Consider the following 16,429-nt stretch of genomic DNA (forward strand, 5'->3'; position numbering starts at 1 on the left):
TCCTTCCACATTTAAAACAAGACTGATTAATAGCAAAGCAAAACTTGAAATTTCCCAGATGCGACCTGCTACCACAGCGATGACATGACAAGGCTTGAGCATCATTCCTGGGTTTGTTAACAAACGCTCCCAGTAAGGTAGTGTTGGTAGTTCTGGAAGATACCGGAAGAGTAGCTTTATTAGTTTTTGGAGGAACCTTGGACGTTGCTAAATTAACCTCAGATGACGCAGGTGTAGGAGTGGTAGGTGTACCTAGTTCCTTCATGCAAAACTGGGAATGTTCAACAGATTTGGCATGAGTCAACGCAGTCTCCAAATAAGGGTCATCTGAGGACAAAAGTTTCTCACGCACTTTCTTGTCACATGTGCGTTCAATTAATTGGTCTCGAATAATTTCATCCCTAAACTCCCTATAGTTGCAATTCACAGCCAAGATCCTTAAGGCAGCAACAAAATCGTCGATCGACTCTCCAGGCATCTGTGGATGTTGCAAAAATGTGTGACGTTCCAGAACAATATTGCGCTTTGGATTGAACCTTTTATCCAACGTTCTTATGAGAGAAGCATATTCGTCAATCACCAATGAGTCACCCTCTTCACGAGAACCATTGGATACTCTCGCTTCCTCTAGGGGTAGAGTCTCTAGAATAGATCTGCTTCAGCTCCTAACTTATAAACAAGCAACGCTCTCTTTTTTTTTTTAGAGATGAAGGTATCACCATCAATAGCATCAATGTAGGCTTCAAAAGTTGCTTTCCACTGTTTCCAAATCATAGGAGGCGGACCAGGAGACTGTAAAAAGGGAGGTGGAGTGGCCACTTTCTCCATTTGCGTGGGTGAGTTGCTGCCCCAGCCAACAAAGTGAAGATTAAACAAAAATGCAAGGTTTAAATCACAAGTCTGCTGTCATACAAGAAAATATAGGTTTCTGAAAATCGTCACAAAGACCACATAATGCGTGTAAAATTAGAACAACAACACACACATGATGAATGCGGCAGAAAACAATGAAGTAATGCGCTTCAGAAGGAGTTTAGAATGGCACCATGGTAACCGTCAGAATGAGAGTTGAAACGCAAGCTGGAACGCACACTGCCGTGACGTTGACACACGCTGATGCAGCGCAGAGCTGGGAAGCGGTGTGAGCTGGCGCATGCAAGATCGCACGGAAAGACGTGCAGAAACCACCAAACAGCAAAAATCGAACAAAATGAAATAATCCTCAGAGAGGCACTCACGGGGAGCAGATACAGAAAAGCAAACACGAAGACAGGAGGACTCACGTGTAAAGCAGGCAGTCAGGAAACGCGATCAACCAATATCGCAGTTGCCTCATCTAGAAAGAAGCTTCCTGACGTCCAGCAACACTTGGGACAACCAGCAGCACCAGGCGGGTCCTCGTCGCCAATGAAAAGAAGACACAAAGCGGTAAGATGAGGAGCTCTTCTTTATTCGTCCTGGTGCATAGGTCTCCCGGCAGCAACTGCCGACATGTCAAAGGTATACATTCTACGCCAGAACATAGAATCCAAAGAGATGTCCCGTGCGGGTTGGCATGCGGGACATTAACTAAAGATAACATCTTTACACAAACCCTAACTCAATAGGAGTCAAATCAAATCAAATAAACTTTATTAGGTTTTTTAGATATTAAAAATCATAAAAGAAGCATGTTAAAAACTTACAGAAGGTAGTTTAAAAAAATACACACAGTAATTACATCTTTACATACCACTTGAATCTTACAGTCTCCTCTTCAGTTAATTCTTTGACTTTTATGACAAGAGTTCTATACGTTATTCAGCCTCATGGTGGGTTTCCCATATTATACTTTTCCTTTTTTTCAATATGGACTTCAGGAATCCGGTCGTAACACCCACACAATAAACATTTTCCAGCACTTGTAAATATAGAAAGGCGGGACTGCATTGCCTCCGCCCCCTCTTTTCAACAATGGCAAAATCTATCTACATCTTTCTAATCTATCAAATTTACAAAATAAAATCACATGCATTGTCGACTGGAAAGACATCTCATCGCGAGGACACCGACAAAGGTCTCTGGTCCAATCGTTTAGTGTAGGGAAGCTGACTAATCAATGGAAACTATCAAATCTGAGTCTTGTAAGAACATACCCGTCATATCCTCCTATACACCAGTCCAGATATGGTTGAATAGTGGGAGATACAAGAATTAACAGGTGTGGGATAACAGTACTTTTCTTCATTTCTGAAACCGCTCTTAGGGACTCTAAGTGCGACTGGCAACATTTTTTTAAATCCTTCCTAGAAATCGTACTCAATGTTTAGGGGTTACTATAGAAATCCGGTTTACCCACGTCTATTAAAAATCTTCTGATATAATTCAGCCAAGTGATCTTGTTTGCGTGGAATAGACTCATGGCGTCTCCAATAATATCTCTGTTTAACTCTGTACTATTAGACGTCCAAACTCTATGCCATAGTAACAGAGGCTGCATCTTGATCAAATCAGAGATATAAGGAATCCCCAGCTCATTGTGGCAATTATAAATGGAAGAGCTCTGCGGTACTGCTAATATAAACCTTAAAAAAGTATTTTCCTCTTTTTGTATTATGGCTACATCCTGGTATCCCCAGACTCCTGCCCCGTACATAGCTATACTCAAGCATTGAGCTTGGTAAATTTTAAGAAGTATCCCCGGGGGCCTTTTACCCAATTTATTAGAAATATTCATCAATGCCCCCGTTTACCTTTTGACAAGAAGAGTTCTGCTCTTAACCGCTGGGTTCCATGAACCAGAATGATCAGGTAGGTCACCCAAATAGGAGAATGTGCTAGTTGCATCTATCCTATCATTCCCTAGGGGCAGACTTTTACATTTATAATAGGAGTCGGAATCTTTGTTTTTGGCTGTGGTTCCTCGAGTGAGGAAGGCTAGCACTGGGGGACGCTCTTTTAGTTTGAGGGCCCCTCAGTTGTGGAACACCTTGCCTTTGGACCTACGGTCTTCCTCTAATCTTCTGTTTAGGAAGAGCCTTAACACCATCGCTGCTAGCGATATTTTGCTCCTGTGCTGTAATTTTCAAAAGTCCATTGTTCATGACGAGCTAGGCTCGTCATCAGCCTGGTAGGAGGCTACTTCATGACGAGCCCAGCTCGTCATGAGCCTGGAAGGGGTTAAGACCTGGCTTTTTAACCTTTAGGATGTTTCTTTTTTCTCATGTTTGGTGTCTGTTTTATGATGTTATGTTTTTTACTGAGCTGCCCCGATAAAGCGCCGGGACACTCCTCTGGAGTAGCCGTGCGCTATAAAAATTAAATTTTAACATTTAACATAACATTTAACTGACCCAGCAGACTTACCAATAGTTTGTCAATTTGAAGGTGGCAACCATTTGAGAATTTTTCTTGCATCATTATTATCTGTACTCCTACCACTAGGTGAAAGATATATGATTTAAAGAAGGTCCTGCAGAAGGTGGTTAACATCAGACATATTCCACCGAAACGCACGTCTACCTTACTGTATGCACCCAACCCACAACACGGTCATGGAGATTCACACTATCTATATCCCCTTCTGACCAGGATGTGTATGTGCTTTTGGGGTTGTTTGATAGTTTGATTGGTGTAATTGAGTGCAGGTGTGATGGAGTGTGAATGTGATTCTGTTTACGTGATTTGTGTATGATATTATTATAGGGGTCCAGTGAAGAGCACTAGATTGAATCTATACTACTATTATAAAGAGAGAACTGGAAACCTTTGAGGCGGGTAAACTCAAGAACTGCAGCACCAATCACAACACCCAATACATCATTGGAAAGGGTAGTTTAATCAGATGGACATAGGCTATACATCTGGCCACCATATACATTACAAAGGTCAAAGAACATAGGGTTAAGAGTAGTCCCTTGTGGGTGTTGTTGTGGGAGTGTTAAATTCCAGTGGGTGTGTCGTGGACGTGATCGTGGGGCACGGGGGCGTGGCGTGTGGCGTCTCATCAACCTCAAAGTTAGCCACCTTTACTCCAGTGGGCGTGTCGTGGGCGTGGTTGTGAGGCGTGGCGTAGCTTGACCGCAGCGAGGCGTTCGTTATGGATGTCAACGAATCGTGGCCGTCAATCATATATGGCCGTGTAAATGGGCGCGTACTACAAAAAAAATATGGCCGTATGCTATAGTAAATGCCCGCAGTGACGCGTTATGGTGTAGTAAATGGCCACGTCAATGTGGGCGTATCGTGGGCGTGGTTGTGGGGCGTGGCTTGCTTGACCGCAGCGAGGCGTTATGGATGTTGGCCGTGTAAATGGGCCCGCAGCTTCATGAGCAGCTTTCAAACTATGGCCGTATTCTATAGTAAATGCCCGCAGCAACGCGTTATGGTGTAGTAAATGGCCACATCAATGTGGCTGTATCGTGGCCGTGCAAATCCACAATATTAATTTGCATACAAAGGGGCGCGGCTACCGACAGCAAGCACGCGCCAACATACCTTTGTCATGATTGGACGCGTCAACGTTGTCAGAGGGAAGGAAGTAAACAAAAAAAAAACCAGGCGGCTTCCGGGGACATTGACGAGCCGCATTGACGTTACACTTTAACTTGCTTTGGGCACTTACCGAAATACTCTAAACGGCTCCGTCACACGGCTACACAAAGCCAGGCAGACTACGGAGAAAAAAAGGAGACATCGCTAACACTCAAACAAGCACTCGCAAACACACATTTAGGCAGGACAAATATTCTGAATCTTCACGCACGCACATTTGCACCGGTAAAACATTCCAAATCTGCATGCAAAGACAATGAAGGAAGTAAAGATAACGCACATTCACGCCACACTAATATGTGAAAGCATCAAGCACACACAAGGAAAGGACTAAATAACGCGCAGGCACTCAAACCACTAAATAAACGATCACGCACACCCAATCAAACAACTACATAGACGGACAACAAGCACAACGAAGAACATAAATAGAACGACAGCGCACAGGCACTGGAAACACCCCTATCAAACGCAAATTCATTCAAAATAATCATTAACACTCACCAGGACACAAAACAAAAAAGTTCAATATAGAAAAAAAAGGCAGGCACTCAAACCACCACTCAAGCAAGCATTTACAATGCAATGGTTTCGCCTTTGGAAAGGTTAGAGCTATTGGCATTGTAAATGACAACATTTGTATTTATGTGTTGGTTTTGAAAACCGATAAATAAATGGCATTGTCATTTACAAGTAAGTTGATGACTGCAAATTACTTACAATCAAAACCAACACACAACCAAGGAAATTAAAATAATAACAACGCGCTGCAACTGAAAACAGCACTCAAAAACGCACACTCATGCCAAGACATCATTAAAAGTTACCCTCTCTAGGTCCGGCAATGTACGAAATCAATTTATTCTACGGCCACATTCCAATGAAACCCAAAATGTTGTATACCGTGAAATCTTAAAATAAATTATCCTTTAACATTACAAACATTACACACATACATTTGACAACGTCAGGACGGGCTGCTAGTGTGTATATAAAGATATGAAATTGTTGATCTATGTAGAAAATGTATAAAACAGTAAAACTTGTAACAAAAAGATTTTTATTAATATGTATGTCTTTTTAGATTACATTTTTCCCTGTTTTGATACTATCAATGTAAATGAATACAAATACCAACTAAAATGAATAAATATAATTTTTGAATAAGATGATGATGTATCCATGATGTTTCACAAAATGTAGTTATAACCCATTAAGATTCATACTACAAGGTAAAGAAATAGAGGTCTAGAGGGAGGCATATTATTTATTGTGTTCGACGATGTATATACCGTAGCATTATTACATTGCTAAAACCTTTGTTTAAAGGACCTTAAACTATGCTTGCTCAGTTTGATGGATGGATAGATAACTCCAGATCCATACATACACACATCCACAGAGGTACACACTCATACAGATACACATATTGATTTGCAGACTCACACACAAACCTTGTACAAATTCACAGATGGATATCTTTGGTCCATGCTTGCACAGACTCATAGAGACACACATCCATACATATATACTCACACACAAATGCATATAAAATCTCACTGAATTATGACTCCAGACGTATGCATACACGTCACAAACTCACAGATGCACACATGTATTTGCACACTCACAAATGCCACCGGACCTTGTGATATACAAGCCCACAGGCAGGCATCCACTTATGTAGGTACAAACTTACAGCCAATAAATCCAGACTAAAGCAAACACAACCCTCAAACATGCATGCATGAAGATAAGGACATGTATTTGTATACTCTGTGGCTCAAAATTTATATATGAATATGGAGACACACACAAGCAGTAATCCATGCCGAAAAAAACGACAGATATAGGGACGAGCAGACATGCATGTACTCCCAAAGACTATCCATACATGAACACATACTTAGACACGTACACTTAAGCGTGAACATGCACACACACATATGCACACACACACATGCTGGTACGTACTCACAGCCAGATAATGCGACACCACTGCACACATACTCTAACACACACCATGTGATTATGCAAATTCTACCTTAAGGTCAGAAGAGTAATACTTGATTTTATGTTTTCTAGGACGCGCCCTTGTCCGATTTCAGCCCCAATATCCAGGTGCAGTAACTCCAGTCAGTATATTTATCTGGTGAGGACCATGACCAGTCTGTAGTGTGACTCATTCGCCTCTGTGTGTCTTGAACTTTAAGAGGCCATACAAAGGTCTGGGCACAGATATGAACAGACACACAGCGCTCACTGCAGCCACTCACCCTCATGGTTTTATATTGTTCCTCCTCCTTGACTTTAGACTCCAGAAAATATCCCTCCTGTTTCTTCAGGACAAGCAGCCACTCTTGAAGTTTCACCTGCAGGGATGAGAAAGCAAGAAATAAGAGTAGATATGTAGAGTGTGGTCTTAATTACAAAACAAGCATTGGAAATGCAATAGGGCTCGCAATAGGAAAGTTTGAGCTATTGGTCTTATAAATGAATTTTTTTGTTGTTTATGTGTTATTTTTAAAATAGCTAAATTAATAGCTTTGTCATTTACAATGCCAATAGTTACAACTTTCGCAAATGTGACAACTATAGCATTTGTAATGCAACATGTTTTGTATTTACGTGACTTAGATGTATTGATATTACAAATAACAATGGCTTTTAATTTTTTTAAAATAATTAATACTTAAATAATTTATTTAATTTGTAATGGCAATAGCTTAAACTTTTGTAAATAACTTTTGTGAAGATTATGTTCAGTGTTTTTTATTGTGACGAAAATCCAAGAACAGAAGTGAAATATTAACATTTTTTTGTGATTTGTAATAAAGCGTGAAAGCTTGAAAACAGCTTGAAACATTCAAAGAACATATTTGAACCAGTGATGCTGTGGTTGTGCTGAGTGATGCTGTGGTTGCGCTGAGTGGTGTGTGCATCGGTGGAGCTTAGTGGGTGCATTGGTGGAGCTGTGTGGTGGGTGCATTGGTGGAGCTTAGTTGAAGCATTGGTGGAGCTGTGTGGTGGGTGCATCGGTGGAGCTGTGTGGTGGGTGCCTCGGCGGAGCTGTGTGGTGGGTGCATCGGCGGAGCTGTGTGGTGGGTGCATCGGCGGAGCTGAGTGGTGGGTGCATCAGCGGAGCTGTGTGGTGGGTGCATCAGCGGAGCTGTGTGGTGGGTGCATCTGTGGAGCTGTGTGGTGGGTGCATCTGTGGAGCTGTGTGGTGGGTGCATCTGTGGAGCTGTGTGGTGGGTGCATCTGTGGAGTTGTGTGGTGGGTGCATCTGTGGAGCTGTGTGGTGGGTGCCTCGGTGGAGCTGTGTGGTGGGTGCATCGGTGGAGCTGTGTGGTGGGTGCATCGGTGGAGCTGTGTGGTGGGTGCCTCGGTGGAGCTGTGTGGTGGATGCATCGGTGGAGCTGTGTGGTGGGTGCATTGGTGGAGCTGTGTGGTGGGTGCATCGGTGGAGCTGTGTCGGTGGAGCTGTGTGGTGGGTGCATCGGTGGAGCTGGGTGGTGGGTGGAGCTGTGTCGGTGGAGCTGTGTGGTGGCTGCATCGGAGGAGCTGTGTGGTGGGTGCATCGGTGGAGCTGTGTGGTGGGTGCCTCGGTGGAGCTGTGTGGTGGGTGCCTAGGTGGAGCTGTGTGGTGGGTGCATCGGTGGAGCTGTGCCGTGGGTGCATCGGTGGAGCTGTGTGGTGGGTGCATCGGTGGAGCTGTGTGGTGGGTGCATCGGTGGAGCTGTGTGGTGGGTGCATTGGTGGAGCTGTGTGGTGGGTGCATCAGTGGAGCTGTGTGGTGGGTGCCTCGGTGGAGCTCTGTGGTGGGTGCATCGGTGGAGCTGTGTGGTGGGTGCATTGGTGGAGCTTAGTTGGAGCATCGGTGGAGCTGTGTGGTGGGTGCATTGGTGGAGCTTAGTTGGAGCATCGGTGGAGCTGTGTGGTGGGTGCATTGGTGGAGCTTAGTTGGAGCATCGGTGGAGCTGTGTGGTGGGTACATCGGTGGAGCTGTGTGGTGGGTGCATCGGTGGAGCTGTGTAGGTGGAGCTGTGTGGTGGGTGCATCAGTGGAGCTGTGTGGTGGGTGCATCGGTGGAGCTGTGTGGTGGGTGCATCGGTGGAGCTGTGTGGTGGGTGCATCGGTGGAGCTGTGTGGTGGGTGCATCGGTGGAGCTTAGTTGGTGCATCGGTGGAGCTGTGTGGTGGGTGCATCGGTAGAGCTGTGTGGTGGGTGCATCGGTTGAGCTGTGTGGTGGGTGCCTCGGCTAAGCTGTGTGGTGGGTGTATCAGTGGAGCTGTGTGGTGGGTGTATCAGTGGAGCTGTGTGGTGGGAGCATCAGTGGAGCTGTGTGGTGGGTGTATTGGTGGAGCTGTGTGGTGGGTGCCTTGGCGGAGCTGTGTGGTGGGTGCATCGGTAAAGCTGCGTGGTAGGTGCATCGGTGGAGCTGTGTGGTGGGTGCATAGGTGGAGCTGTGTGGTGGGTGCCTCGGTGGAGCTGTGTGGTGGGTGCCTCTGTGGAGCTGTGTGGTGGGTGCCTCTGTGGAGCTGTGTGGTGGGTGCCTCTGTGGAGCTGTGTGGTGGGTGCCTCGGTGGAGCTGTGTGGTGGGTGCCTCTGTGGAGCTGTGTGGTGGGTGCCTCGGTGGAGCTGTGTGGTGGGTGCCTCGGTGGAGCTGTGTGGTGGGTGCATAGGTGGAGCTGTGTGGTGGGTGCCTCGGTGGAGCTGTGTGGTGGGTGCCTCGGTGGAGCTGTGTGGTTGGTGCCTCGGTGAAGCTATGTGGTGGGTGCATCGGTGGAACTGTGTGGTGGGGCATAGGTGGAGCTCTGTGGTGGGGGCATAGGTGGAGCTCTGTGGTGGGGGCATCGGTGGAGCTCTGTGGTGGGGGCATCGGTGGAGCGCTGTGGGTGCATCGGTGGAGCTCTGTGGTGGGTGAATCAGTGGAGCTGTGTGGTGGGTGCATCAGTGGAGCTGTGTCGGTGGAGCTGTGTGGTGGTTGCATCAGTGGAGCTGGGTGGTGGGTGCATCGGTGGAGCTGTGTCGGTGGAGCTGTGTGGTGGTTGCATCAGTGGAGCTGGGTGGTGGGTGCATCGGTGGAGCTGTGTCGGTGGAGCTGTGTGGTGGGTGCATCGGTGGAGCTGGGTGGTGGGTGCATCGGTGGAGCTGTCTGGTGGGGGCATCGGTGGAGCTGTCTGGTGGGGGCATCTGTGGAGCTGTGTGGTGGGGGCATCTGTGGAGCTGTGTGGTGGGGGCATCTGTGGAGCTGTGTTGTGGGGGCATCTGTGGAGCTGTGTGGTGGGGGCATCTGTGGAGCTGTGTGGTGGGGGCATAGGTGGAGCTCTGTGGTGAGTGCATCGGTGGAGCTCTGTGGTGGGTGCATCCGTGGAGCTCTGTGGGTGCATCAGTGGAGCTCTGTGGTGGGTGCATAGGTGGAGCTCTGTGGTGGGTGCATCAGTGGAGCTGTGTGGTGGGTGCATCAGTGGAGCTGTGTCGGTGGAGCTGTGTGGTGGTTGCATCAGTGGAGCTGGGTGGTGGGTGCATCGGTGGAGCTGTGTCAGTGGAGCTAGGTGGTGGGTGCATCGGTGGAGCTGGGTGGTGGGTGCCTCAGTGGAGCTGTGTGGTGGGTGCATCGGTGGAGCTGTGTCGGTGTAACTGGGTGGTGGGTGCATCGGTGGAGCTGGGTGGTGGGTGCTTAAGTGGAGCTGTGTGGTGGGTGCTTAAGTGGAGTTGTGTGGTGGGGGCATCTGTGGAGCTCTGTGGTGGGGGCATAGGTGGAGCTCTGTGTTGGGGGCATCGGTGGAGCTCTGTGTTGGGGGCATCGGTGGAGCTCTGTGGTGGGTGCATCGGTGGAGCTCTGTGGGTGCATCGGTGGAGCTCTGTGGTGGGTGCATAGGTGGAGCTGCCCCGGGTTGATAAAACTAACATTGCGCCAGGATCATCGCTTGAAGGAACGTAAAGGTGACCCCAGAAGAAGGGAACGAGTACCTCAGCGCTTTGACCAACCAAAGACCTCCGAACTTGGATGGACTCCTTCTGAACCCATGGAGATAGGGGCAATCTGGGCTTCTCTCACACCCAATGAACGGGAATACCGGCGGAAACAGGGACGATGTTTATACTGCGGGAAGAAAGGGCATTACCTCCGCGAGTGTCCTGTTTAGCCTATGAACAGTCGTCTCAAGTTTGGACAAATGGGCGCAGTGGCAGCGGACAAGTCGTCGGAAACTGATTTGCTTGAGAAGTATGGAAGGGGAATCCTTGAGCATTAGTGAAATCCCTTCAGTGAAGAACAATTCCAGTAATAGTTCAGAACACTTCTTCATCAACATGGAGTTTGTTGTGGTGATCTCAGTGGTTTTGGAGCGGAAGGGGGGGGAGGCGGACGGTCTGGGTTCTGCGGGAGAGGAAGGAGGTGGTCCAGTCCAGGGCCTTTCCTTGGATTCCGGCATCGTGGAGGCGTGCTCTTAAGGTGTGGTGGTAGACTGTGTCGAAAACGGCTGACAGGTCCAGGAGGATGAGGGCAGCGGTTTCGCCATTGTCGAGCATGATCCTGATGTTGTCGGTGGCGGCGATGAGGGCAGTTTCGGTGCTGTGGTTGCTGCGGAACCCGGACTGGGATGGGTCCAGGATGTTGTTGTCTTCGAGTTAGCTGGTTAGTTGTTTGTTGACAGCCTTTTCGATGACCTTCGCAGGGAACGGGAGCAGGGAGATGGGTTGGAAATTCTTGAGGTCCTTGGGGGCCGCCTTGGATTTCTTTAGTAGGGTGTTGATCTCTGCGTGCTTCCAGCTCCCTGGGAAGGTTGCTGTCTCGAAGGAGATGTTGATGGTTTTGCAGAGGTGGGGTGCGATGTTGCTGCTGGCTTTGTTGAAGATGTGGTGTGGGCAGGGGTCTTCCGGGGATCCTGAGTGGACGGTGTTCATGATCTTGGTCGTTGATGTTGGTCCAGGCGAGCAGGCGATTGGTGCGGGTGGTGGTCGTGGATGTTGGATGTTGCCAAGGTGATGACGGTGTCAAAGCTGTTGTGGATGTCTGCGATCTTGCGATGGAAGGCGGTGGCCAGCGATTTGCACAGGTCTTGTGATGGTGGAATGTCGTTGCTGTTGGAGCTGGGGTTGGAGAGTTCCTTCACGATGCTGAAGAGCTCTTTGCTGTTCTGTACATTGCTGTCTAGGTGGTCTCTGAAGGCGGTCCTTTTGGCGGATCTGATGAGTTGGTGGTGTTGGCGGGTGGCGTTCCTGTGGGCTGTGTAGCTTTCCGGTGTTTTTTTGCGGGTCCAGTTTTTTTCTAGTTTACGGCAGGCTCGCTTGGAGGCCTGGAGGTCTTTGGTGAACCAGCTGGCTCTCTTGCTGCTGTGGGTGTTGGCGGGCTTCCTGAGCGGGGCAAGGGTGTTGGGGCAGTCGTTGATCCATTGTCTGAGGCTGTGGGCTACGCTGTCTGGGTCGGTCGGGTCTGCGGGAGGGCTCTGGGTGAGGGCGGCAGTTAACTGTTCCTCGGTGATCTTGCCCCAGCTGCGGCGAGGAATCTGCTGGGTGCGGTGGTGTATGGAGGGTTTCCGGAATTTGAAGTAGATGCAACGGTGGTCGGTCCAGTGGAGTTCGGCGGTGCGGTCGAAGAAGACGCCGGTGCTCGCAGAGAAGATGGGGTCAAGCGTGTGGCCAGTGGAGTGCATTGGTGCTGTGACGAGTTGTCCGAGTCCAAGGTTGCCGCGGTTGTCGATCAGGGTGGAGAAGTTGGTGTCGTAGTTGTTCTCGAGGTGGAAGTTCAGGTCCCCGAGGAGGATGTAGTCCGTAGAGGCGAGGGCGTGTGTGCTGACGAGGTTGGTGATGGAGTCGCTGAACTGCGGTTGGGGTCTGGGGGGTCTGTAGATGAGGGTTCCTTTGAGGGTGGTGTTGGGGTCGGTGTGGATCTGGAAGTGCAGGTGTTAGGCAGTGCTGAGGGTGTCGTTGGTGTTGGTCGAGACTCAGAGTGTTCCTGTGGACAATGGCGATTCCTCCTCCTGTCCCGTTGGTGCGGTCCTTGCGGGTGATCTTGTAGCCTTCCAGGATGGCTAAGGCGATGCCAGGTGCAGAGGAGGGGGTCAGCCAGGTCTCCGTCAGGAAGGCGACGTCCTGGGTGTTGGTGTTGAGTAGGTCCCAGAGTTCGATGGCGTGTTTGCAGGCAGAGTGGGTGTTGAGCAGGATGCATCTGAGGAAGTTGGGTTCTTCTGTGGGTGGGTTGGCGGGCCGTATGCTGGTGAAGTTGCAGGGACAGTGTTGTTGGCTATAGCAAATCCGCGTCCACATTCTTATGACTCCTGACCTCCAAGTTGTGTCCCTCAATGTGAAGGGGCTAAACAACCCCACCAAACGCCGAGCCCACCTGTCCTATTTGGAGCATTCAAATGCCCATATATGCCTACTCCAGGTGATGCACCTGCCCCCTGCTGATACCCATCGACTGAGATCAAAGGCATTTCCTCACCAGATGTTCTCGTCAGCCACTTCCAAAACCGCTGGGGTTGCTATATTGGTGTCTTCCAGGTTCCAGGGGCAGGTTGGTAAAAAGTGGGCGGAAATTAAAGGGAGGATCTTGGCTTACACCCTCACCTTAGATATACACACGTTCTCTGTAGCCTCGGTATACGTCCCCAACAATGGGCAAGAGGGTTTCATTAAGACAGTAATTCAGGAACTCCCGGGCCTACCAGACAAAACAGTCCTGCTAGGAAGGGACTTATAGTGATGGATGGTGACTTGGATCATTCTGGGCATAGGTGGGGTCAAACGGGGACTTTTTCCAACGCAGGGAAGCGATTGCTGGTGGAAGCTGGACTGACCGACATATGGAGACTTCGACACCCCAACACTAGGGCCTATACTTTCTACTCCCACCCCCATAAAACATACAACAGAATGGACTATCTCTTTACCTCTGACCTCCTAACGCGGCAGGTCCGAGAGGTGGAGATTCTTCCATGTCCCCTGTCTGACCACTCCGCACTGCGGCTCTCGCTGACCATGCCCCAGCAGCGCCCTACTTACCGTTTTTGGCGTCTTTGTGAAACTATGCTTCAACGCCCTTCCATGGTGCAACAGATTGAAGCAAGCATAGCCGACTATTTATCCTCTAATGAAAACCCAGACAGATCTTTGACGACCCTATGGGAGGCGATGAACGCCGTGATTCGAGGGGTCTTCATCAGCATAGCGGCCGCCGACAATAGAGATAGGCGGGAAAAACGAGATTGCTTGATGAGCGAGGTCACTGAGTTGGAGCGTATCCAACAGCGGACTGGTGCTCCTAGAGTCTGGAAACTCCTAAAGGCGGCCCGGGCACAGCTAGTGGGGTTGGCTGTTGACCGAGCTGAATATACGGCTCTACACCTCAAGCATACGTTTTATGTGGGTGGGGACCATTGTGGGCGACTTCACACAAACCGCCTTGGAGGACAAAGACAAGCTCACATAGGGGCAGCGGTATTAGATCCCCGGGGGCAGGGGGAGAGAAAGTAGTGAGGACGCTGAAATTGTGGAGGCCTTCAGACACTTCTACGGAATGCTGTACTCGGCCCAAGCTCTAACCGTAATTGAACCGACCCGATACCTCCATAACATGGCTATAGCCAAACTGCTGCCATCTCAGGCGGCCAAACTAGAGGCCCCATCCAATTGGAGGAGGTCATATCAGCAATTGCTTGCTTGAAGCTCAACGAATCACCCGGCCCGGATGGGTTCACTTTGGGTTTTTATAAAAGGTTTTGTGGGATGTTGGCCCGGCACTTGGTGCGTGTTTTTAACACTGTCGGGTCGTCCCCCACCTCTTCCTTCCCGTCTTCTATGTTAGAGGCCTTAATAACCCTGATTCCTAAACCAGGGAAGGATACCCATCTATACAGCTCATACCGCCCCATATCTCAACTCAATGTGGACCTAAAAATCTTTACCGGTATTTTTGTGGCCAGGCTCTCTCGTCACCTCCCCGGTCTGATTGATCTGGACCAATCAGGCTTTGTTCCCAGGCGACAGTGCTCCAATAATACCAAACGACTCTTCCACCTGATGGACCGCTCTGAGCTTTTTCCGGCGGAACGCATGAGCCTCTCGGTCGATGCTGAAAAAGTGTTTGATAGGGTCCACTAGCCGTACCTCCGTGCCACACTCGTCCACTTTGGCGTCACAGACCGCTTTATCGATTGGATCTTTCAGAGTTATGTCAACCCTACAGCTACGGTATGCGGGAACAGTGTGGCATCAGCGGCCTTCCCTATTCATAGGGGAACCAGGCAGGGGTGCCCACCGTCCCCACTCCTTTTCACCCTCTATATGGAGCCTCTATCTCAAAGAGTCGGTGATGATCCGGCCATTAAAGGAGCGCCCTGAGGGAAGTCGGAGCACAAGTTCTGCCTATAAGCCGATGATGTGGTGGCAACCCTGGAACATCCTCGGGAGTCCCTGCCGGCATTTTTAGATGAATTGGGTCAGTTTGCGATTACCTCAGGCTTCCAGATTAATATGCATAAGTCGCAAGCCCTGAACTTATCATTAGAGCCGAGACGTTAGAATATCTCCAGCGAACTTTTCAGATTCAATGGGTTCATGACGCAATTACCTAACAGGGTCTTCGGGTGGCTTCCACCATCTAGGCAGCTGAATTACACAATACTATTGAAACAAGTTTGAGATTACCTCCGCAAATGGAGACCACATTCCCTCTTGTAGCTATGCCAGATTGCGGCAGTGAAGATGGCGCTGCTTCCCCAGATTCTTTACCTATTTCACACTCTTCTGCTAATGCCCCCTTCTGGTGTGCTACGTGCCTTACAGGGAAATATAGAGCGCTTTATCTGGCGGGATCAGAGGGCTCGGATGCATCGTGACCTTACATATAGAGACCTGATAGATAGAGGGCTGGGTGTTTCCAATCTTTTGGCGTACTGGCGGGCGGCTCAGCTGAGGGCCCTGGTGGAGTGGTCACGCCCTGTATCTGAGAAACACTGGCTATTTATGGATAGGTCCCTGGCAGCCCAACCGCTATGGGGGGGTTCCATTCCTCTCCCGCAATGGGCGGCCTCGCAATTTGTACCTCTCAGAAGTAACAACACCCATAATGTTAGCCTGGGATAGAACTGCGATCGCCAGGGGACTCACATCTTTCCTATCTCCCGTTATACCCATCGTACAAAACCCAGATTTTTCACCTGGCCTCGACTATGGGGAATTTCACCACTGGACGATAGAAGGTACCCGCTCCCTAGGACAGTTCTTTGATCTTTCCGGACTGCGACGTTTCGTCGAGTTCCGCACTGACTACGGTGTTCCCGAAACAGAGAGCTTCTGATATCTACAGATTCGACACTGGGTGCTACATGGGGAGGTGCGGGAGGATGCGGGGAGACTGCTCACACCGTTTGAGAAATGGTTAATTACAAGACACATCAATGCACGCTTAACGTCCGACCTGTATAAATTCACTCGAACCATCCCCGACACCGGGAAATTCCCCGGTCAACTGCATTGGGAAAGCGAGCTGGGTAGAGGCCTCTCGCCGAAAGAATGGAAGGATATTTTCTACCGAGACCGACGCATGGCCCGCAATGTTTCATCTATTGAAACAGCCACTAAGCTGGCCACCTATTGGTATTTAACCCCAGTAAGGCTCCATAGTGGTAACCCTTCACGTAGTCCGCTATGCTGGCGAGCCTGCGTTTCCCAAAGCACTCTCACACACTTACTTTGGGACTGCCCTATTCCGGGAACACAGGCGCAACAGATCCTAGATGAGGTCGACCCCCACTTCGATACCCAGGTCCCGAGATTCCCAGTGTATAACCTCCTTGGCCTTCCCAATGCCATAATTTTCCCGCTTACTTCTAGGAGAGGCAAACAAATAGAGCTCACCCTAGGCGCGGCAGTCCAGAATGTTCTA

General features: G+C 49.4%; 1 protein-coding gene across 1 annotated transcript in view; it reads right to left on the reverse strand.

Annotated features, from left to right (window-relative positions):
• The window catches only part of LOC147710161 (E3 ubiquitin-protein ligase TRIM11-like), a 117,058-nt gene that overhangs the window by 85,614 nt on the left and 15,015 nt on the right, over positions 1–16,429 (reverse strand). Inside the window, exon 2 of the mRNA XM_086920856.1 lies at positions 6,810–6,905. Within this exon, the coding sequence (XP_086776982.1) occupies positions 6,810–6,905 (96 nt within the window). The remainder of the gene's footprint in view (positions 1–6,809; positions 6,906–16,429) is intronic.

The sequence above is a fragment of the Lissotriton vulgaris genome, chromosome 5 (genome assembly GCF_964263255.1).
Source record: "Lissotriton vulgaris chromosome 5, aLisVul1.2, whole genome shotgun sequence".
Classification (NCBI taxonomy): Eukaryota; Metazoa; Chordata; class Amphibia; order Caudata; family Salamandridae; genus Lissotriton; species Lissotriton vulgaris.